Genomic DNA, 23,853 nt, shown 5'->3' on the forward strand with positions numbered 1-23,853 from the left:
CGGTAGCTCACACCTGTAATCCCAGCACTTTGAGAGGCCGAAGTGGGCAGATCACCTGAAGTCTGGAGTCCGAGACCAGCCTGACCAACATAGTGAAATCCAGTCTCTGCTAAAAAATACAAAAAAATTAGCCGGTCGTGGTGGCAAAAGCCTGTAATCCTAGCTACTGGGAGGCTGAGGCAGGAGAATCGCTTGAACCTGGGAGGCAGAGGTTGCAGTGAGCCCAGACCACACCAGTGCAAAACTCCGTCTCAGGAAAAAAAAAAAAAAAAAAAAAAATTCTTCTCTGCCTCACTATACAAAACGCAAATCTCCATTATAGCACTCGACAGCTTTATATCTTCAGTGGGGACCTTCAATAAAGGTCTTCCTTTTTTTTTGTTATTGTTATTATTGTTATTGTTGTTTTGTTTTTGTTTTTGGAGACGGAGTCTCGGAGTCTCGCTCAGTCGCCCAGGCTGGAGTGCAATGGTGCGATCTCTGCTCACTGTAAGCTCCGCCTCCTGGGTTCCCGCCCTTCTGCTGCCTCAGCCTCCCGAGTAGCTGGGACTACAGGCGCCCGCCACTACGCCCGGCTATTTTTTTTGTATTTTTAGTAGAGAGGGGGTTTCACCCTGTTAGCCAGGATGGTCTCGATCTCCTGATCTCGTGATCCGCCCGCCTTGGCCTCCCAAAGTGCTGGGATTACAGGCGTGAGCCACCGCCCGGCGGCAAGGTCTTCCTCTCAAGCCATAACCCTCACCTGTCCCTGTCTCAGAAATTGTGGCCCTCTCACGCCAAGCTTTTCTCTTCTGTGCCTTTGCTCCTTGTGGTTTCTTTTTTTCTGGAATGGTGTCTTTCTTCTATCCTGGCTAAGTCCAACTCATCTGTTAAAGGTGGGCTTCGGAATTAGTTCTGGGAAGCCTTTTCTCAAGTACCCCAAAGCCTCCCAAGACTGGGATGGGGATCTTTGTATTTCTACAGCTCACTCCCTAACCCATTTCCAAGGGCAGGGACCACATCTTAGTTTCTTCTGCCTTCAGCGAATGTTTTTTTTGTTTTGTTTTTTTTGAGACGGAGTTTTACTCTTGTTGCCCAGGCTGGAGTGCAATGGCATGATCTCGGCTAACCACAACCTCCGCCTCCTGGGTTCAAGCGATTCTCCTGCCTCAGCCTCCCGAGCAGCTGGGATTACAGGCATGTGCGACCACGCCTTGCTAATTTTGTATTTTTAGTAGAGACGGGGTTTCTCCATTTTGGTCAGGCTGATCTCGAACTCCTGACCTCAGGTGATCCGCCCACCTCGGCCTCCCAAAGTGCTGGGATTGGATCCTTGAGCCACCGTGCTCGGCCCAGTGAATGTTTATCTAAAGAATTCAGCCTAAGGTTTTCCAGCGGGCAAGCAGTTGAGTCAGAAATTAGCGCTTAGATTCTGACAGGGCTCTAATTCAAATGCAAAATTCTTAAATATCCTTACTTTAGTAGAGTTCTTTACAGTTTGAAAAAAAATTCTCATAAAGCTACTTTTTATGTCCTGGGGCAGGAGTCGCAGAAAGGAAATGTTTTAAACCAGGAGCTACAGAGGAACTAGAAAATCCTGGCATAGAGGTAACAGTCTTGAGAAGAGAGCCAACAGCAAACGTGACCTTGCTCACCAGAGAAACTCCACCCTGGCACCTCGGACCCCCTCCCGCACAGTCTGCGGCGCACTGACTTCGAAGACTACAAGTCCCACTTCGAAGACTACAAGTCCCGGCATGCCTCACAGTGAATGGCAGGACGAAGGGCATGCCGGGACACGTAGTCCCACCCTAGCACGGGAAAAGGCCAGAACGTCCCATGACGTCAGGAGGGCTCGGGAAAGGGGTTCGGAACCGGTCCAGGCTCAAGTTAAATCTTCCTCTAAAGAGCCAACTCTGGTTTCTTTGGCGACTCGCTTTCTACTCTAAACAGGTCCCGCTCCACAGTCTGGGCGGGACTGTGTGTGCGTTGAGTAGCCTCTAGCGTGAAAACTTCATGGTTAAAAGGGAAGTACCGGAGGCAAGAAATAGTTTTCGAGGCACTGGTTTGTTAGAGTAGTGGTACGTAGTGCGCCGCCCTGAACGGGGGCTAAGTCGCTGCTTTTCCAGCAGCGCCAGTGAGGACGTGGCAAGACTGCCTCGGACGTACGCTTCCTCTTCCTCAGCCCGTCGGGTTAGGGGCGCGGGCGGCGCAGAGGCTGCTGGGAACGCGCATGCGCCCAGCGCGGCTGGGAGTCCACCTTTAACGTCCGCGGGCGCGGGGTGTGTCGGGTGTCGACGGCGGCGCTTTGCGGCGGGTCGTGCGGGTCGGGCGCGGGCGGGCGCGGGCGGGCGCGGCGGCAGTGGCGCGCACAGGTGATTGACTGGCCAGCTGCCTGAAGGAGCGCCGGGTCCTCCTTGCTAGCAGGTGGCGGAGCCCACTGGGGCGGCGGTGCAGACCGCGGCGGCGGCTGCGGCGGTCTGGCTCGGGAGGCGTTCCTGGGGCCAAGGCCATGGCCCCGCGGCTGCAGCTGGAGAAGGCGGCCTGGCGCTGGGCAGAGACGGTGCGGCCCGAGGAGGTGTCGCAGGAGCACATCGAGACCGCTTACCGCATCTGGCTGGAGCCCTGCATTCGCGGCGTGTGCAGGTGAGGCCCGCGCACCGCGCCTTGCGGGCCCCTCGCGCCGGACCTTGGAAAGCCCGGGCGGGGTGGGGGAAAGGAAGACGGCAGCCCTTTGCGTGCGTTTGGGAGGCGCGGAGCCGAGCGAGGTGGAGTTACCCCCTTTGCGCCGTCTGCGCAACCTGGGAAACGCAGCCTTCCCGGGCTGTGCGCGGAGGTGATGCTGGCCAAAGCACTTTAGAAAGGTTTGGGTTCCCATCCAGAAGATGGCGGTGGAGATGAAGGCAGGAGCCGAGAGCTTAGCAAGCGTCGATGGCTGGGGTATCTTGGCCACAGCACGGCTCTTTCGTCTGTAAAAAGGAACTTTTTGGAAGTGAGCTTCATCACAGTGTATCTTCTTGGTGTTGACACCGAAGGCCTGATCATCTTAGTATTATTTTTGGAGAGGGCAGGTTTAGAAAAAACTGTGGTCAGCCTACGTCATCGGTACCCTGCACCCCCGTTGGCCTTCTCTCACTCGTTAATCTACTATTTTTTTTTAAAGCTTTTCTTTGGTCGTTGTGGTTCGACACCACTTTACCGAGTACCAAGTTTGAGCTGTGATAGTGCTGTCCTTCACGTCTGCCCCGCCCTTGAACCTTGTCTTTCCTTAACCCCTTCCTATAGATTGAATCCTTAGGCTTTGCTCCCGTTTATTCCCTTTTTTCCACCTTGTAACTCGGGAACTATAGTTTTTGTTTCAGAATGTTGTTGAAATTGACTTGGCCAAGCCGGGCATGCTCAGTAGCCGTCTTTCGGCAGGCATTTAGGAAATGCTTTCTGGAGTTTTTACATTCCGCTGGGGGATCCGGAAGGAATGGAAGTCATGGTCTCTGGCTTTGGAGCTTAAAGTCTAGTCTGAGAAGTGAAATAAGTTAGAGAGTTTCTATAAAGCAAACGAATAAGCCCAAGCTCTGGGTGTCTGTCTCACAAGGAGGATAAATCTGACTTTAACAGTAAGTTCTGGAATGATTGAAGTCTGTGTATAATAGAAATAATCAAGCTTCAGTTTCTCAACGTAATTAGTTTCCAGACTAACCAAATAATATAAACTGTTAATAGTTCTGGTGGTTTTTGAGACAGGGTCTCACTCTGTCACCCAGGCTGGAGTGCAGTGGCACGAGCTCGGCTCACTGTAACCTCCGTTTCCCAGACTCAAGCGATCCTCCCACCTCAGCCTCCGGAGTAGCTGGGATTAGAGGCAGGGCCACCACGCCCGACTCTGTTTTGTATTTTTAGTAGAGACGGGTTTTCGCCATGTTGGCCAGGCTGGTCTCGAGCTCTGGGCTCAAGGGATCTGCCCACCTCTTCTGGGATTACAGCCGTGAGCCGCCATGCTGGGCCAGTTTCTGATTATTTATTTATTTTTTGAGACGGTGTTTCGCTCTTATTGCGCAGGCTAGAGTGCAATGGCGCAATCTCGGCTCACCGCAACCTCTGCCTCCTTGGTTCAAGCGATTCTCCTGCCTCAGCCTCCTGAATAGCTGTGATTACAGGCATGCACCATCATGCCCGGCTAATTTTTTTTTTTTTTTTTTTGTATTTTTAGTAGAGACAGGGTTTCTCCAGGTTGGTCAGGCTGTCTCGAACTCCTGACCTCAGATAATTTGACCTCCTTGGCCTCCCAAAGTGCTGGGATTACAGGCGTGAGCCACCGCCCGCCGGGCCGATACTTTTTTTTTTTCTTGCTTTTCTTTTTTTTTTTTTTTTCGAGACAGCGTCGTGAGACTCTGGATACATTTAAAAAAATAAATTTTTAAAAGAAAAAAGAATAGGCCGGGTGCGGTGGCTCATGCTTGTAATCCCAGCACTTTGGGAGGCCGAGACGGGCGGATCACGAGGTCAGGAGTTCGAGACCAGCCTGGCCAGCATGGTGAAACCCCGTCTCTATTAAAAATACAAAAATTAGCCGAGGGTGGTGGCGGGTGCCTGTAATCCCAGCTACTGGGGTGGCTGAGGCAAGGAGAATTGCTGGAACCCGGGAGGTGGAGGTTGCAGTGAGCTGAGATCACACCACTGCACTCCAGCTTGAGCAACAGGGCGAGACTCCGTCCCCCCCAAAAAAAAATTATCTTATCTTGGCTCTGTATGCGCTGTATGTTCTGCCTCTAAATTTCCCTATTCTGGACATTTCATATAAATGGAATCCTAAAATACGTGGACTTTTGTGACTGATTTCCTTTACTTATGTATTTAAGGGTCATCCATGTTGTAGCATGTTTCAGCACTTCATTTCATTAAAAAAATAGCTGGGAAATACATATAACAGTGTTTACCATCTTAAAGTGCACAATTCCGTGGGTTTCAGTACCTTTATAGTTGTACAACCATCACCACTGTCTGGTTCCAGAACTTTTCATTATCCTAAAAGGAAATTGAGCATCTGTTAGTCACTTCCCATTTTCCCCCCTCGCCCAGCCCCTGGCAACTGCTAATCTACTTTCTGTCTCTGGATTTCTCTATTAATATTTCATAGCAATGGAATTATACAGTACGTGGCCATTTGTGTCTGGTTTCACTTAGCATAATGTTTCCAAGGGTTATCCCTGCTGCGCATGTGTCAGTACTTTATTCCTTACGGCTGAGTAGTATTCCATTTTATGGATAATACCGCATTTTATATATCTATTCATCAATTGAGGGACATTTTGATTATTTCCACCTTTTGGTTATTTTGAGTAGTACTTCTCTGAACATTTGCATACAAGTTTTGGTCTGAACATCTGATTTCAGTTCTTTACCTGGGAGTGGAATTACTGGGTCATAACACAGTCAGTTCTGTGTTTAACTTACTGAACCGCGAAACTTTTCCACAGTGGTTGTACCGATTTACATTCCCACCAGTGATATATGAGGGTTCAAATGCCTCATCATCCTCCTAAACAGGTACTATTTTCTGTTTTTCTGATTAGGCCCTCCTAGTTGGGTGTGAAATATACATCTTTGTGGTTTTGATTTGCATTTTCCTAGTGACTAAATGAGTTCAGCCTCTTTTCATGTGCCTGTTGCCTCTTCCTTTTATTGATCAATAATATGCCATCATATCTCTGTATCTACCACATTTTTTATTTGCATTCATCTGCTGATAGACATCTGGGTCGTTTCTACTTTTTGGTTATTATAATGTTGCTATGAACATTCATGTAGTAGTTTTTGTGTGGGCATTTGTTTTTATTTCTCTTAGTTATAGAACAAGAAGTGGGATTGTTGGGTTGTGTGGTAACTTTTAAGTTTTTATTATTATTATTATTATTATTATTATTTTGAGACGGAGTCTCTCTGTGTTGCCCAGGCTGGAGTGCAGTGGCGCCATCTCGGCTCACTGCAACCTCTGCCTCCTAGGTTCAAGCGATTCTTGTGCCTCAGCCTCCCGAGTCGCTGGGATTACAGGCGCCCACCACCACACCCGGCTAATTTTTTGTATTTTTTAGTAGAGCCTGGGTTTTGCCAAGTTGGCCAGGCTGGTCTTGAACTCCTGACCTCAGGTGATCCACCTGCCTCGGCCTCCCAGAGTGCTGGGATTACAGGCTAGAGCCACCACACCCAGCTCTTTTAACTTTTATTTATTTATTTATTTTTAATGAGGTCTCACTCTGTAACCCAGACTGGATTACAGTGCAGTCATGGCTCACTGCAGCCTTGAACTCCTGGGCTCAAGCATTCCTTCCGCCTCAGCCTCCTGCCACTACAGGCACATGCCACAACACAAGTCTAATTAAACAAAATTTTTTTGCCGGGTGTGGTGGCTCATGCCTGTAATCTCAGCACTGTGGGAGGCCGAGGCGGGCGGATCACTCAGGAGATGGAAACCATCCTGGCTAACATGGTTAAACTCTGTCTCTACTAAAAATACAAAAAATTAGCCTGGCATGGTGGCGGATGCCTGTAGTCCCAGCTACTCAGGAGGCTGAGGCAGGAGAATGGCATAAACCCAGGAGGCAGAGGCAGGAGAATGGCATGAACCTGGGAGGCAGAGCTTGCAGTGAGCCGAGATTGTGCCACTGCACTCCAGCCTGGGTGACAGAACGAGACTCCGTCTCCAAAAAAAAAAAATTTGTGGAAATGGAGTCCTACTTTGATGCCCAAGCTGGTCTTGAACTCCTTGCTTCAAGTGATCCTCCTACCTTGGCCCCCTAAAATGCTTGGATTGCATGAATGAAACTGTTCATGGCCTTTTTTTGGCTTTTTTTTTTTTTTTTTTAAGATGAGGGCCTTGCTATGTTGTGTAGGCTGTCCTTGAACTCCTGGGCTCAATCGATCCTCCTGCCTCAGCTTCCCTGGTAGCTGGGACTGTAGGCACAAACCACCATGTCTGTGTTTACTATTTTGAGGAATTGTCAGATTACTTTCCAGAGTGGCTGCACTATTTTACATATTCACAAGCAGTATATGAGGATTCCAGTTGCTCTACGTCCCTATACTTGTTACTGCCTTTTTTCTTTTAGCCATCCTAGTGGGTCTGAAGTGGTGTGTGGTGTCTTATGTTTTGATTTGTGTTTCATTGATGACTAATCATGTTAAATATCTTTTTGTGTACTTATTGGCCATTCATATATCTTTTTTGGAGAAATGTCTGTTTAAATCCTTTGCATGCTTTTAAATTCAGTTGCCTTTTTATTATTAGTTGTGATCTTTTTTTGGTCTTGTTTTTGTTTTGTTTTTTTTTTTTTTGAGACGGAGTCTCCCTCTGTCACCCAGGCTGGAGTGCAGTGACGCCATCTCGGCTCACTGCAACCTCTGCCTCCCAGGTTCAAGTGGTTCTCCTGCCTCAGCCTCCTGAGTAGCTGGGACTGCAGGCACACACCACCATGCCTAGCTAATTTTTTTTTTTTTGGTATATTTAGTAGAGATGGGGTTTCACCATGCTGGCCAGGCTGGTCTCAAACTCCTGACCTTGTGATACGCCCACCTCAGCCTCCCAAAGTGCTAGGATTACAGGCGTGAGCCACTGCATCCAGCCGAGTTGTGTTCTTTATATATACTGCATATAAGTCCCTTATTAGATATATGATTTGCAAATATTTTTTCTAATTTCTATGGCTTTTAATTTTATTGGTGGTATCATTTTCAGTACAAAAGCTTTTATTGTTGATGCAGTCCAATTTGTTCTTCTTCTCCGTCTTCTTATTCTTATTAATGAAGCAGGATTCTTGCTTTGTTGCCCAGCCTGGAGTGCAGTGGTGTGATTGTAGCTCACTGTAGCCTTAAACTCCTGGGCTCAAGTGATCTTTTTGCCTCAACATCCCCAGTAGGTACAACTGCAGGTTGCACCACTACACCCAGCTAATTTTTTTGGTATTTTTTGTAGAGTCGGGGTCTTGCTATGTTACCCAGGCTGACCTTGAACCTTTAGCCTCAAGCAGTCCTGCTTCAGCTTCCCAGAGTACTGGGATTACAGGTGTGAACCACCTGGCCCCAACATTGTACAATTTTTTTGATGCTTTTGGTCTTGTAAGAAGCCACACCTTACCCAAGGTTTGAGCAGTTTTAATTAATGAATTAGTTAATTTTATGAGACAAGGTCTGGCTCTGTTGCCCATGCTGGAGTACAGTGGTGCAATCTTGGCTCAATGCAACTTTTGCCTCCCAGGGGCTCAAGCCATCCTCCTACTTCAGCGTCCCGAGTAGCTGTGACTACAAGCATGCTCCACCACACTCGGCTAATTTTTGGTGTTTTTTTTTTTTTTTCAGATGGAGTCTGGCTCTGTTGTCCAGGCTGAGTGTAGTGGCACAATCTTGGCTCACTGCAACCTCCGCCTCCCAGGTTCAAGCGATTCTCCTGCCTCAGCCTCCTGAGTAGCTGGGATTACAGGCATGCACCACCACACCTGGCTAATTTTTTTTTTTTTCTTTGAGACAGAGTTTCACTCTTGTTGCCCAGGCTGGAGTGCTGCGGCGCAAACTCGGCTCACTGCAACCTCCGCCTCCCGGGTTCAAGCAGTTCTGCCACAGCCTCCCAAGTAGCTGGGATTGCAGGCACCATGCCTGGCTAATTTTTGTATTTTTAGTAGAGATGGGGTTTTGCCATGTTGGCCAGGCTGGTCTCGAACTCCTGACCTCAGGTGATCCCCCCGCCTTGGCCTCCCAAAGTGCTGGGATTACAGGCGTGAGCCACTGTGCCTGGCCCTGTCAGCTTTTATTTAGATATCCAAAAAGCTCTCTTTCTACTCACTTTCTTCTATTTTTTTGAGACAAGACACTATTCACTTTCTCCTTTTTTATAGAGACAGAGTCTTGTCACATTGTCCAGGCTGGTCTCAAACTCCTGGGCTCTAGCAGTCCTCCCTCCTCAGCCTCCTAAATTTCTGGAATTCCAGGCATGAGCCTTTCTCCTTTTGTTTATTTCTTCTCTTTGCAAGAAGAGATTAAATAAATAAATAGTATCACCAATATGTATTTTTCATACTTTATGCAACAATTTGTTATGAGATACCAAAGCTGAAGATTGAGGTGTTTGACCATATTCAAAGACTACGTGTGTCAGGACTGTTTGCATTTCTGAAAGTACTTAGGACAGTCACAGGATGAAAGGAGTGTGTACTAAATCCTCTGTCCACAGAATTCTGCAAATATTGTGTGTCTTGAGGGCAGACTTGTTTGTTAACAGTGAGGTTGGTGGTCAAGTAAGTTCCTGGAAGTAAACTTGTTGAGTAAAGGATGTGTGTTTTTCATTATGATCCATATTGCTAAATTGCCCCTCAGAATGAGGGTTTCTCTTTACATTTCCCTGTCAATGTGTAAGAGTATCTTACATATACATCATACCCTCACCAACATAATGTGTTAGTCACACTTTTTGATCTAAGTGCAAAGGGTTTCATATGTTTAATATGTATTTCTTTTGTTACAATTTCTTTTTGTTACAGTTAACCTTTTGATGTAAAATTTGTTTTGTTTTGTTTTTGAGACAGGGTCTTACTATGTTGCTTAGGCTGGTCTCAAACTCCTGGGCTCAAGGGATCTTCCTTCCTCAGCTTCCTGAATAGCTGGGATTACAAGTGCATGTCACCATGCCCAGCCTTGATATGAATTTTCAAAGACTGGATTTACTTATGCTTCCAGCCGTGTATAGGGAGTACAATGTCTGTTTTGTTCTCATTAGGGAAACATCATATGACTATTACCAAATTAAAACATTACAGAAATGTGTGAAGCACTCTAGAAAGCCAGTGTCATGCCATCTTACTTCAGTGGCTTTGTAGCTCTAGTCCCAAAACCCTAATGAGGGTCACACATGGTGGCTCACGCCTGTAATCCCAACACTTTGTTAGGCCGAGGTGGGAGGATTACTTGAGGTCAGGAGTTTGAGACCAGTCTGGTCAACATGGCAAAAACCCATTTCTACTAAATTAGCTGGGCATGGTGGCGGCATACATCTGTAATTCCAGCTACTCAGGAGGCTGAGGCGCGAGAATCGCTTGAACCCGGGAGGTGTAGGTTGCAGTGAGCCGAGATTGAGCCACTGCACTCCAACCTGGGTGACAGAGTAAGACTGTCTCAATAAAAACCAACCAACCAAACAAAATGACCCTAATGAGGACCCATAGTTCCAGCTACACTGGAGACTGAGGTGGGAGGATGGCTTAAGCTTGGGAAGTGGAGGTTGCAGTGAGCCAAGACCATGCTACTGCACTCCAGCTTGGGCAACAGAGCAAGACCCTGTCTCAAAGGAAAAAGAACAAAGGGGAGTCACAATACATACTTTGTTGCAACTTGTTTCTATTATTCATGCATGTAGATCTGCCTTATTTATTTATTTATTTATTTTCGAGAGAGTCTCGCTTTGTTGCCCAGGCTGGAGTGCAGTGCGTGATTTTGGCTCACTGCAATCTCTGCCTCCCAGGATCAAGTGATTCTTGGGCCTCAGCCTCCGGAGTAGCTGGGACTACAGCCATGGGCCACCATGCTTGGCTAATTTTTGTAGTGTAGTAGAGACGGGGTTTCACCATGTTGGCCAGGCTGGTCTCAAACTCCTGACTTCAGGTGATCTGCCCGCCTCAGCCTCCTGAAGTGTTGGGATTACAGGCGTGAGCCACCGCACCTGGCTATTCTTTTTTCGTTTGTTTGTTTTGAGACAGAATCTTGCTCTGTTGCCAGGCTGGAGTACAGTGGCGCGATCTCGTCTCACTGCAACCTCTGCCTCCTGGGTTCAAGTGATTCTCCTGCCTCAGCCTCCCGAGTAGCTGGGACTACAGGGGCGCCCAACTACACCCGGCTAATTTTTGTATTTTTAGTAGAGATGTGGTTTCACCGTGTTGGCCAGGATAGTCTCGATCTCCTGACCTCGCCATCTGCCCACCTTGGCCTCCCAAAGTGCTGGGATTACAGGCGTGAGCCACTGCAACCGGTCCTATTCTTTTTTAAAAAATATTCTTATGTATGTTTATGGTATATAACATAGCATACATACAGATAGTAAAATGGTAACTGTAGTGAAGCAGATTGACATCTATTATCTCACAGTTACAAATTTTGTGTGTGGCAAGAGAAGCTAAAATCTCATTTAGCAGGAGCCCCAAATACATACCTGCCTTATTATTATTATTATTATTATTATTATTATTATTATTATTATTATTTTGAGACGGAGTCTCGCTCTGTCACCCAGGCTGGAGTGCAGTGGCGCTGTCTGCTCTCACTGCAACCTACACCTCCTGGGTTCAAGCCATTCTCTTGCCTCAGCCTCCCGAGTAGCTGGGATTACAGACACATGCCACCATACCCACCTAATTATTGTATTTTTAGTAGAGCCACCGCATCCAGCCAGTTATATAGTTTTTTAAAAATAGAGATGGGGTCTTGCTATGCTGCCCTGACTGGTCTTGAATTCCTGGCTTCAAGCTGTCCTTCCACCTTGCCCTCCCAAAGAGCTGGGATTACAGGTGTGAGCCACTGTGCCTAACCTGCGTTATGATTTATTTAACCAGTTTCCTGTTGATGGACTTTGGGGTTTCCGGTTTTTGATAATACAACCCATGCTGCCCTAGCCAGCCCTCTGCATCGATCTTGAGTGTTGAGTGAGTGTTTTCACTTAGGTTGCTAGATGAGAAATTGCTGAGGTAAAGGGACCGCTTAGAATTTTGATAGATGCCAAAAGTTCACACCATTTATCCTGGTCCTCTAGAGTGAGTGTGCCTATTACCTATTCAAAGCGTTTCTATTCCCAGCTTCCATCTGATTAGCAAAAAATAGCATCTTATTTTCATTTGCCATTTTTTACTGGTGACATTGAGCATCTTTTTAATTTTATTTTTTAGTTTTATAGAGATAGGATCTCATGTTTTGCCGAGGCCGGTCTTGAACTCCTGGGCCCAAGAGATCCTCAGCCTTGGCCTCACGAAGTGCTGGAATTACAGGCGTGAGCCACTTCGTCCCTTCTCCTTTTTATATTTACTTGCCATTTGTATTTCTCCTGTGAATTGTGTGTTCTGGATTGTTGGTCATTTTCTTACTGATTTTCAAGAGCTTATTGAATATTTCTTTTTTTTTTTTTGAGACGGAGTCTCAGTCTGTCACCCAGGCTGGAGTGCAGTGGTATGATCTCAGCTCGCTGCAACCTCTGCTTCCTGGGTTGAAGCGATTCTCCTGCCTCAGCCTCCCAAGTAGCTGAGACTACAGGTGCCTGCCACTATGCCTGGCTAATTTTTGTATTTTTGTAGAGACGGGTTTCACTATGTTGACCAGGCTGGTCTTGAACTCCTGACCATGTGATCTGCCTGCCTCAGCCTCTCAAAGTGCTGGGTTACAGGCGTGAGCCATCGCGCCCGGCCGAATATTTCTTTTTTTTTTTCTTTCTTTCTTTTTTTTTTTTTTTTTTGAGAGAGTCTTGCTGTGTTTCCCAGGCTGGAGTGCTGTGGTGTGATCTCAGCTCACTGCAACCTTTGCCTCCCAGGTTGGAGCTATTCTTTTGCTTCAGCCTCCCAAGTAGCTGGGATTACAGGTACGCGCCACCACTCCTGGCTAATGTTTGTATTTTCAGTAGAGACGGGGTTTCACCATGTTGGCCAGGCTGGTCTTGAATTCCTGACCTCAGGTGATCCACCTGCCTTGGCCTCTCAAAGTGCTGGGATTATAGGCGTGAGCCACCACCACGCCCGGCCTAGTTGTTTTCTTTCTTCCTTTTTTGAGATGGAGTCTCGCTGTGTCACCCAGGCTGGAGTGCAGTGGCGCGATCTTGGCTCACTGCAAGCTCCGCCTCCCAGGTTCGCGCCATGCTTCTGCCTCAGCCTCCCGAGTAGCTGGGACTACAGGTGCCCGCCACCACGCCCAGCTAATTTTTTGTATTTTTAGTAGAGACGGGGTTTTACCGTGTTAGCCGGGATGGTCTCGATCTCCTGACCTCGTGATCTGCCCGCCTCGGCCTCCCAAAGTGCTGGGATTACAGGCATGAGCCACCGTGCCCGGCCCGGCCTAGTTTATTGAATATTTCTGTCGAAGATATTTTCTGTGGTATTTTTGGGCTTTGTGGGCTTTTTTTCCTTTTGGTACGTTAGTTTTTTATTTTTTATGTGGTAAAATTTATGAATGCTTTTTTTTATGGTTTCTGGATTTCCCAATTCTGAGGTTATAAAAATATTCACTCATGTTGTGTTTTAGTACTGATGGTTTACTTTTATGCAACCTTTATGTTTTTATAATTTAATGTGATTTATGGATTGAGGTAGGGATCCGTCAATATTTTATTTTGCTTTTTACCAAATGTCTTAGTTGTCTTAAACCATTTATTGAACAATTCAGTCTTTTTCCTCACCAGTTAAAAAGCCACCTTTATTACATGGCAAATTCCTATATTTACTTGGTTTTATTTCTCAGCCCTTTTTTTTTTTTTTTTTTTTTTTTTGAGATGGAGTTTCTCTCTAGTTGCCCAGGCTAGAGTGCAATGGCGCCATCTCGGCTCACCGCAACTTCCTCCTCCTGGGTTCAAACGATTCTCCTGTCTCATCCCCCTGAGTAGCTGGGATTACAGGCATGTGCCACCACGCCTGGCTAATTTTGTATTTTTAGTAGAGACGGGGTTTCTCCGTGTTGATCAGGCTGTTCTTGAACTGTCGACCTCAGGTGATCTGCCTGCCTTGGCGTCCCAAAGTGTTGAGATTATAGGTGTAAGCCACCGCCCCCAGCCTCTCAACCCTGTTTTTTTTGCCATTGATTAGTTTCGTTGAATAACTCTGTACTGATACCACAATTGTAATTATCTTATAGTATTTAAAAAATATCTGATAAGGCGAGAGCTTAGTTCCTTTTAGAATTTTTCTCATGGTTCTTATGAAAAATAAATAAATAAATAAATAATTTATAATTAATCATTATATTATAATTCATAATTATAAAATTATAAAATAATTATAAATTATAATTAATATATTAATACTTAATAATTATTTATTTATTTATTTTTTGAGATGGAGTCTTGCTCTGTCTCCCAGGCTGGATTGCAGTGGCGTGATCTTTGCTCACTTCAGCCTCCATCTCCCAGGTTCAGGCGATTCTCCTGCCTCAGCCTCCCAAGTAGCTGGGACTATAGGAGTGTACCACCACTCCTGGCTACTTTTTGTATTTTTAGTAGAGATGGGGTTTCACCATGTTGGCCAGGTTGGTCTTGATTTCGAAAATTTGTTTAAAAAGGTATTTGTATGTTAGTTGTTTTTTGAGGCAGTCTTGCTCTGTCACCTAGGCTGGAGTCCAGTGCCACGATCTTAGCTCACTGCATCCTCCACCTCTTGGGTTCAAGTGATTCTCGTGCCTCAACCATCTGAGTAGCTTGGATGACAGGCATGCGCCACCATGCCTGGCTAATTTTTTTGTATTTTTTAGTAGAGATGGGGTTTCACCATCTTGGCCAGGCTGGTCTTCAACTCTGGGCCTCAAGTGATCTGTCTGCCTCGGTGTCCCATAGTGCTGGGATTACAGGCCTGAGCCACTGTACGCAGCTTGAAAATTTATTTTTTTACATACAGAAAAGCACACAAATCATAAGAATAACACTTGATTGGCTGGGTGCAGTGGCTCATGCCTGTAATCTCAGCACTTTGGGAGGCCGATGCAGGCGGATCACCTGAGGTCAGGAGTTCGAGACCAGTCTGGCCAATATGGTGAAACCCTGTCTGTACTAAAAATACAAAAAATTAGCCGAGCATGGTGGTGCACGCCTGTAGTCCCAGCTACTCAGAAGGCTGAGGCAGGAGAATCGCTTGAACCTGGGAGATGGAGGTTGCAATGAGCCGAGATCATGCCTCTGCACTCCAGCCTGGGCGACAGAGTGAGCTCTGTCTCAAAGAAAAAAAAAAAAAAAAAGAAAGAATAACACTTGATTGACTAATTATCATGTAAGAAATTTATCTGTCCCGTATCTACCACCAAGATCAAAACATTACTAACACTTCAAGACACCCTTATCTTCCATTTTTCTACTACCAGTTACTTCTGCCTCTCTTCCTTGAAGGGAACCACTTACCCTTACTTTGAATTGAGCAGATTATTTTGCCTGTGTTGAACTTTATGTGTATTCATACATTGTCGTTCCTTCTGCCTCTGTTTTCTTTCACTCAACTTTATAAGATTAATTTATGTGTAAGCAGTAGTGTGTTCACTTTTAGTGCTGTACAGTTTGTTTTTTTTTTTGGTGGGGGACAAGGTCTCAATATGTTGCCTAGGCCGGTCTGGAACTCCTGGGCTCAAGCAATCTGCCCACCTCGGCCTCCCAAAGTGCTGGGATTATAAGCATGAGCCAATGGGACCAACAGTGCTGTACATTATTGCAGCGTGTGAGTATATACTATATATTCCTTTCTACTAGTGATGGTCATTTTGATTTTTCCATGTATTTGGTCATTATGAATAAAGCTGCAGTGAACGTTCTGCGTATATATTTTAGTGTCTTTTTTTTCTTTTTTTTTTTTTTGATACAGGATTTCACTTCATCACCCAGGCTGGAGTACATGGTGTGATCACAGTTCACTGCAGCCTCGACCTCTGGGGTCCGTCTAAGTGGTCCTTCCACTTCAGCTTCCCCAGTAGCTGAGACTGCAGACACTCACCACCATGTTTGGCTAATTCAAAAATTTTTTGTAGGCCTGGCGCAGTGGCTTACACCTTTAATCCCAGCATTTTGGGAGGCTGAGGTAGGTGGACACTTGAGGCCAGGAGTTTGAGACCAGCCTGGGGAACATGGTGAAAACCCATCTGTACAAATATACAAAAATTAGCCAGACGTGGTGGTGCATGCCTGTAATCCCAGCTACTTGGGAAGCTGAGGTGGGAGAATTGCTTGAACCCAGGAGGCGGAGGTTGCAGTGAGCTGAGATCTTGGCGCTGTACTCTAGCCTGGGTGACAGCGAGACCCTGCCTCAAAAAAAAAAAATCTTTTCTGCTCCCCTCCCTCCTCCCACCCTCCACCCCCAAGTAAGACCCCAATGTCTGTTGTTCTCTTCTTTGTGTTCATAAGTTCTCTTTGTGTTCAGAAGTTCTCATCATGTAGCTCCCGTAAGATAAAGATTTATCTTCCCCAGGGCCCTAAATATTCTCCTGTGTTATTTTCTATAAGTTGTATTGCTTTATCTTTCATGCTTAGGTCTACAGTCAACCTGGAATTGATTATTCTCATCAGTTGAGAAGTTGGGAAGTAAGATCATGGAATAATTTGATCTTACTTGATCTCTGTGACTTTAGCAAAGTAGCAGAGGATTGAATGACTGCTAATCATGAACATGTCTGATGTTAGCAAAAGCAACAACTCAAAGCAAAAGGGAGACATACGTGGGGAAAACAAACACAAATACTTCAAATTAAATACATGACAAGACTGTGTGTGTGTTTTAAAAAATGATATTGGGCCAAGTGCAGTGGCTTATGCTAGTAATCCCAGCAGTTTGGGAGGCAAAGACGGGAGGATCACTTGAGGCCAGGAAGACCAGGCTGCAGTGAGCTATGATTTTACTGCTGCACTACAGCCTGGGCAACAGAGCAAGACCTTGCCTCAAAACACAAACCAAAACCAAAACAATACTGTTTTATTATTACTAGCAGGAGTGGCCTACATGAGTGGTGGGTATGCTGGGCTTAGGGTGTGTGGGAGCCATGAGGAGGAGATGGTGACTGAGATCCTAGAAGGAAAGCGGGGGTGGGGCTTGAAAGGGGTGAGGCTTCAAGGCAAGACCCAAGGCAAGACCCTCCTTAGATTTGCTTCTGGGAATAGGTAGCCATGATAAAACAGTCATGGCTTATGATGAACTAGGGCCATGCTGCCAATAAGATTAAGAAATTTTTCAGGCTGAGATGAGGGAAACAAAAAAGATTAAGCAACTCTTGGAAATCTAACTGCCTGTCACAGTTGAGGTCTAGTTTCTTCATCATGTGGTCAAGGACACCAGCGTCCTTGTGGTTCTGTGTGAGGGCAGCCAGTTCTGTATTCATGAAACTAAGGGGCTCCCCTCTTGGAGAGTTTGAGGTTGTGACATCCTTTCCAGCATCCTCCTGGAAAATAGCAATCAGGGACTTGATGCACTGCTCAGTCTCTGTAGGGCTGGAGAATTTTTCCATGTTGGAGTTGAGTGAGGTACCTGCTGAGACTTTTGTATTTTGCAAACTCTTTTTTTTTTTTTTTTTTTTTTGAGACAGAGTCACGTTCTGTCGCCCAGGCTAGAGTGCAGTGGTGCAATCTTGGCTCACTGCAATCTCTGCCTCCCAGCTTCATGCCATTCTCCTGCCTCAGCCTCCCGAGTAGCTGGGACTACAGGCACCCGCCACCATGCCCGGCTAATTTTTTATATTTTTAGTAGAGACGGGGTTTCACCATGTTAGCCAGGATGGTCTCGATCTCCTGACCTCGTGATCCACCCGCCTCGGCCTCCCAAAGTGCTGGGATTACAGGCGTGAGCCACCGGGCCTGGCCTGTTTTTAGATTTGCTTATTTCTTGCATGTCTAATTTATGAGACCTTGATACAGTAATGCCATGAGGCATTACATGAAAATCACTGGAAAGTTTTTAGTAACTAGAACCTAGAATTTATATTATCATGGTTCTTTATTTTCACTTTCAGGAAAATCTGTACTTTAGTGTTTTAAGTAAACTAGTTTCCTTCTTCAATGATTTTTCAAAAAATTTTTCTTTAAAAACAATTTATTTGTAAGCAGGCAACATAGTGAGACCTTGTCTCTAGAAAAAAAAAAACTCTCTAAAAAGTCCTGGCCGGTCGCGGTGGCTCATGCCTGTAATCCCAGCACTTTGGGAGGCCGAGGTGGGCAGGTCACGGGGTCAGGAGATCAAGACCAGCCTGGCCAACATAGTGAAACTCCATCTCTACTAAAAATACAAAAATTAGCCGGGCATGGTGGCGCACACCTGTTAGTCCCAGCTACTCGGGAGGCTGAGGCAGGAGAATCGCTTGAAACCAGGAGGTGGAGGTTGCAGTGAGCTGAGATTGAGCCACTGCACCACTGCACTCTAGCCTGGGCAACAGAGCCAGACACCGTCTCAAAAAATAAAAATAAAAATAAATAAAGGTCCCATGCACAGTGGCTCATGCCTATAACCCCAGCACTTTAGGAGGCTGAGGTGAGTGGATCACTTGAGTCAAGGAATTCTAGCCCAGCTTGCACAATGAGGCTAAACCCCATCTCTACAAATGATACAAAAAAGCCGGGTGTGGTGGCGTATGCGTGTGGTCCCAGCTATTCAGAAGGCTGAGGTGGGAAGATCACCTGAGCCTGGGAGTAGAGTATTATACACCCTGAGTGCCCAGGAGGCCATGGATTTTATTTGCTGTTGTTGTTTTTTGTGTTTTGTGTTTTTTGTTTTTTTGAGGCAGAGTCTTGCTCTGTCACCCAGGCTGGAGTGCAATGGCATGATCTTGGCTCACTGCAACCTCCGCCTCCTGGGTTCAGGCGATTCTCCTGCCTCACCCTCCCAAGTAGCTGGGTTTATAGATGCCCGCCACCACACCGGCTAATTTGTAGTAGAGACGGTGTTTTGCCATGTTGGCCAGGCTGGTCTCGAACTCCTGACCTCAAGTTATCCACCCGACTCAGCTTCCCAAATTGCTGGGTTACAGGCATGAGTCTCAGGAGGCTCGGGCAGGAGAATCTCTTGAACCCGTTAGGTAGAGGTTGCAGTGCACTCCAGCCTGGGCAACAGAACAAGACTCCATCTCATAAATAAATAAATAAAAACTAAGAAACTAAGAGGTGATGAGGAAGAAGCAGAACCTCTGTAAATGATCATTTGGAGTGAAATCCCTATCCCCTTTCCCATTCAAAGGATGAATCTTTGAACTGCATAGCAACTGTGAAATCTTTGATTATAAATTTTCTACTCATCGTGCGTACTCTTAAATGACAGATCACTGGAGATCTACCAAAACAGAACTGAAAGTGTATCTCCTGCCTATAGTCAATATATTATAGAAGGAACTTAGTCATTCATACCCTTTGATACCTAGCCTACTAGTTTTCTACTCCCTGAACACAATTTTTGACTTGTGGAACATTGGTTTTTTTTGCTGTGTCACCTAGGCTCGGGTGCAGTGCCATGATCTCAGCTCACTGCAACCTCCGCCTCCCGGGTTCAAGTGATTCTTGTGACAGCCTCTGGAGTAGCTGGGATTACAGGCATTCACCACCACACCTAGCTAATTTTTATATTCTTAGTAGAAGTTTAGTAGGGTTTTGCCACGTTGGCCAGGCTGGTCTTGAACTCCTAGCCTCAAGTGATCCTCCCGCCTTGGCCTTTCAAAGTGCTGGGACTATGGGTGTGAGCCACCACATCCAGCCTGGAAAATCGTTTTGTTACAATTTTGGGCATCATTCCAGATTTCTCCTTTCCTTTCTTGCCTGTCGCATCTTATTAGTCCCCAGTTTCTATTGATTTCTTCCCATCAATATGCTTGAACTTCCTCCATTCCTATTCCCACTGAATTGGCTTTTTTTTTTGGAGATGGAGTCTCACTTTGTCACCCAGGCTGGAGTGCCGTGGGATCTCGGCTAACTGCAACCTTGGCTTCCTATTTTCAAACTATTCTCCTGTCTCAGGTGATCCGCTCACCTCAGCCTTCCAAAGGGCTAGGATTACAGGTGTGAGCCACCACACCCGGCCTAAATTGGCTTTTTAAGACCTCGTCTTCCACTAGAAAAATTGTTATGTCTCACACCTTGTTTAGCTTCGGAGTTACGTCTCATGCCTTGTTCAGCTTCGGGCTGTCCCTTTTTTTTTTTTTTTTTGACAGAGTCTCGCTCTGTCACCCAGACTTGAGTGCAGTGGCGTGATCTCGGCTCACTGCAACCTCCGCCTCCCGTGTACAAGCGAGTCTTCTGCCTCAGTCTGTGGAGTAGGTGGGACTACAGGCGCGTGCCACCATGCCTGGCACATTTTTGAATTTTTAGTAGAGAACGGGGTTTCACCATATTAGCCAGGCTGGTCTCGAACTCCTGACCTCAAGTGATCACCTCCCTCGACCTCCCAAAATGCTGGGATTACAGGCGTGAGCCACTGCACCCGGCCCGTTCTGTCCTGTTTACTGCTGCCAAAGTGTGTCTCTGGCCTAGAATCACAGCAGATGTCTGCTTAGCACGTCATAACCAAACCTTTTGGAACCTATCCTCTGCCTAACACTTTGGTGTTCTCATACAGTGCAGTCTTGGAACAAAGTACCCATTAGGGTTATCTGAATTCCTTATCGTACTGTGGCATTGCCATTGTGCTGTTATTACTCAAGTTTGGTGGACCTGTGCCCAGAAGTAGAATTATTGAAACAAAAACATTGGTGTCATTTAACATTTTTGAGATGTTTTCTTCAGTTATTTTTCCTGCAGGGTTATATGATATTTTGATTTATAAGAAATATATGCTTAGTCTTTGTACAACTTCTGGCACAGTTCCTAAAACTTTTGGAATCTCTGAAGTGACTAAGTGTCTTTTTGTATGCTAATGAAATGATGGATGGCTGGGAGCTCTTGGTAGCCTCCAGACAGGGGCTGGTTGCCAGGAGAACCAGCCACTTGATGAGAGGGTTAGAACTTTTTAGTCTGACCTCTGGGAGGGGAGAGGAGCTAAAGGCTGTTGATCTCTATTGGCCAGTGATTCAATCAGTCATGCCTATGTAATCAAGTCTTTTTTTTTTTTTTTTTTTTGAGACGGAGTGCCACTCTGTCGCCCAGGCTGGTGTGCAGTGGCACGATCTCGGCTCACTGCAACCTCCACCTCCCGGGTTTAAGCGGTTCTCTGCCTCAGCCTCCAGAGTAGCTGGGACTACAAGCACCTGCCACCATACCTGGCTAAGTTTTGTATTTTTAGTAGAGTCAGGGTTTCACCATCTTGGCCAGGTTGGTCTTGAACTCCTGACCTCATAATCCACCAGCCTTGGCCTCCCACTGCGCCCAGGCTTTTTTTTTTTTGGAGACAGGGTCTCTCTCTGATGCCCAGGCTGGAGTGCAGTGGCATGATCTCAGCTCACTGCAGCCTCTGCCTCCCAGGTTCAAGCAATTCTCTTGTCTCAGCTTCCTGAGCAGCTGGGACTACAGGCATATGCCACCACACCCGGCTAATTTTTTGTATTTTTAGTAAAGACGGGTTTTCGCCATGTTGGCCTGGCTGGTGTCAAATTCCTGGCCTCAAGTGATCTGTCTGCCTCAGCCTTGCAAATTGCTGGGACTACAGGTGTGAACCACTGCTCCCGGACACTGTCTCATATTTTGTGAAACACTCAACCTCTTTGATCTGTTTTGATAGTTGATAGACACAGGTACACAGAACTGTTTTTCTACTGTAAGGTAATTGGCACACACATGATGATAAATGATCCTTGATACCTGGGGCTTACTAATGAGGGATAAAATGGAGTTAGGGGCATTGGAGAATGACGAATGGGAGAGGCTGCAGCCCTCTGTAGTTGGCATTCTGCTGTGCTGCTAAGGCTGGCTTTAGAAGTAACAGCTTATAATTAGAACTGTGATTTGTGTCTGCCTGTCCATCCGTCCTTCCTCCCTCCCTCCCTCCATTCCTCCCTTTTCTTGAAACAGTTTCTAGTTGCCAGGGTCGGAGTGCGATGGCATGATCTTGGCTCACTGTACCGTCTGCCTCCTGAGTTCAAGCGATTCTCCTGCCTCAGCCTCCTGAGTAGGTGGGATTACAGGCATGTGCCACCACGCCTGGCTAATTTTTTGTATTTTTAGTAGAGACGAGGTTTCTCCATGTCGGCCAGGCTGGGCTCGAACTCCCGACCTCAGGTGATCTGCCCGCCTTGGCCTCCCAAAGTGTTGGGATTATAGGCGTGAGCCACTGCACCTGGCCGTTATTTGTGTTTGTTAAGTAGATTCTTTACCTCTCCAAGTAAGAAAACAAACACAACCTGCCCCCCCGACCCATATTGGGCTATGTATGAAAGGCTTAGCAACAATTTAGAAGTTTGGAAAGCCCAAGCCCTTTTAATGCAAAGCACCACCATTGGCTTTTTGGTTCCCACCTGAAGTGTGGCCATAGAGGCTCGGAAGCCGTAGGTTTGGCCTGGGGTGGTAGTCTATCACAGGTCACCTGCACTTGGCATTCTGCCGTGATGGTGTTCTAGCCGACTGAAGACGTATTCAGTAATACCTAGCAAGCAATTAATTTAAGAAAATTTAAAAAGAACAATGCCAGTGTTGTGGGGCCTAATAATACAGATTGCTCCCAGCTTCTCATAGTAGCTTTTGAAAGTCTTATTGTGGTAATATTTAGGCCATAGGTTGTGTTTGCCTTTTGATGCCGGCTTTAGAACCAGTTGAGTATGCATAATTTTTGGGTGGGGACAGGGAGAGCCTACCTTTTGTTCATTGTCTGAATTATTTTGCTATCAGGAACTGGGGACTAAAATCTGAACAGATCCACTGGAACTATTTTCTGAGAATGATGTCTGTGTTTGACACATGGGAGTATCTGTCTCCCCAGCCAGGTCGTGTGAATTTTTTTTTTTTTTTTTTTGAGATGGAGTCTCGCTCTGTCACCCAGGCTGGAGTGCAGTGGCGCGATCTCAGCTCACTGCAACCTCAGCCTCCTGAGTAGCTGGGATTATAGGCGCCCGCCACCATGCCCAACTAATTTTTGTATTTTTAGTAGAGATGGGGTTTCACCATGTTGGTCAGGCTGGTCTCGAACCCCTGACCTCGTGATCCACCCACCTCTGCCTCCCAAAGTGCTGGGATTACAGGCGTGAGCCACCGCGCCCGGCCCGTGTGAAAAATTGTTACCACCCACTTGTCCAAGAGGAGGGAGTGAACAAACAAGACTTGATATTACACCTTTGAAAAGCAGAGTTGAAAGAATTGACAAAATAAGTGCCTACTTTGTTTTAGAGGTATATTTTCACCATGGTTACTGACACTATTTTTTCCTGTCTCCCAAAGACCTTTGGGAGAGTCCATTGCCACTAGCTGTAATTTTCTTTCAAAAGAACCTTCCTAGTATATCCTTGTCACTGTTCCCAGGAAAGATTTTACATTACTTTTCTCAGTCTCAGAATCGGTTTTGTTTCTTCTTTTTTTTTTTTTTTGAGACGAGTCTCGCTCTGTTGCCCAGCCTGGCTGGAATGCAGTGGTGCGATCACAGCTCACTGCAAACCCTGCCTTCCTGGTTCAAGCGATTCTCTCACTTCAGCCTCCCAAGTAGCTGGGATTACAGGCACACGCCACCACACTTGGCACATTTTTGTATTTTTAGTAGAGACGGGGTTTTGCAATGTTGGCCAGGCTGGTCTTGAACTCCTGACCTCAAGTGATCTGCCCGCCTCGGTCTCCCAAAGTGCTGGGATTACAGGCAGGAGCCACTGCACCCAGTTAGTTTTGTTTCTTTAACTCTCTTGTAGTAAACCTTTCCCATTAGAGATGAGTTATAAGCACTAAAACAAAACCCTAGCTGCTTCTCCCCACAGTGGATGGGTTCTACTTTTATTTCATTAATAAGCTTTTTTCCCTCCTAGCTTTGACATAAGCTGACAAAACTGTTCTTAAATTGGTCGAACTTGTTTTCATTTTTATTTTTTCAAAAGTTTTAAAATAGAGACAGGGTCTCACTTTGTTGGCCAGGCTGTAGTGCAGTGGCTGTTCACAGGTGCAATCATAGTTCATTGCAGCCTCCAACTCCTGGGCTTAGGCCATCTTCTGCCTGAGCCTCCTGAATAGCTGGCACTATAAGCATGTGCCACCACACCCAGCTTCATTTTTATATTTTAGAAGACAGTATGTTTAAACAG

At 46.2% G+C, this 23,853-nt stretch overlaps 1 protein-coding gene across 2 annotated transcripts in view; it reads left to right on the plus strand.

The window, feature by feature from the left end:
* The first annotated feature begins 427 nt into the window (after window positions 1-427).
* Window positions 428-23,853, plus strand: part of USP48 (ubiquitin specific peptidase 48) — a 105,855-nt gene continuing 82,429 nt past the window's right edge. For both annotated transcript variants that reach the window (XM_054546749.2, XM_024255904.3), the window contains exon 1: window positions 428-2,625. In XM_054546749.2, the coding sequence (XP_054402724.1) occupies window positions 2,492-2,625 (134 nt within the window). In that variant the 5' untranslated portion in view covers window positions 428-2,491. The remainder of the gene's footprint in view (window positions 2,626-23,853) is intronic.

The sequence above is a fragment of the Pongo abelii genome, chromosome 1 (assembly GCF_028885655.2).
Source record: "Pongo abelii isolate AG06213 chromosome 1, NHGRI_mPonAbe1-v2.0_pri, whole genome shotgun sequence".
Lineage (NCBI taxonomy): Eukaryota > Metazoa > Chordata > Mammalia > Primates > Hominidae > Pongo > Pongo abelii.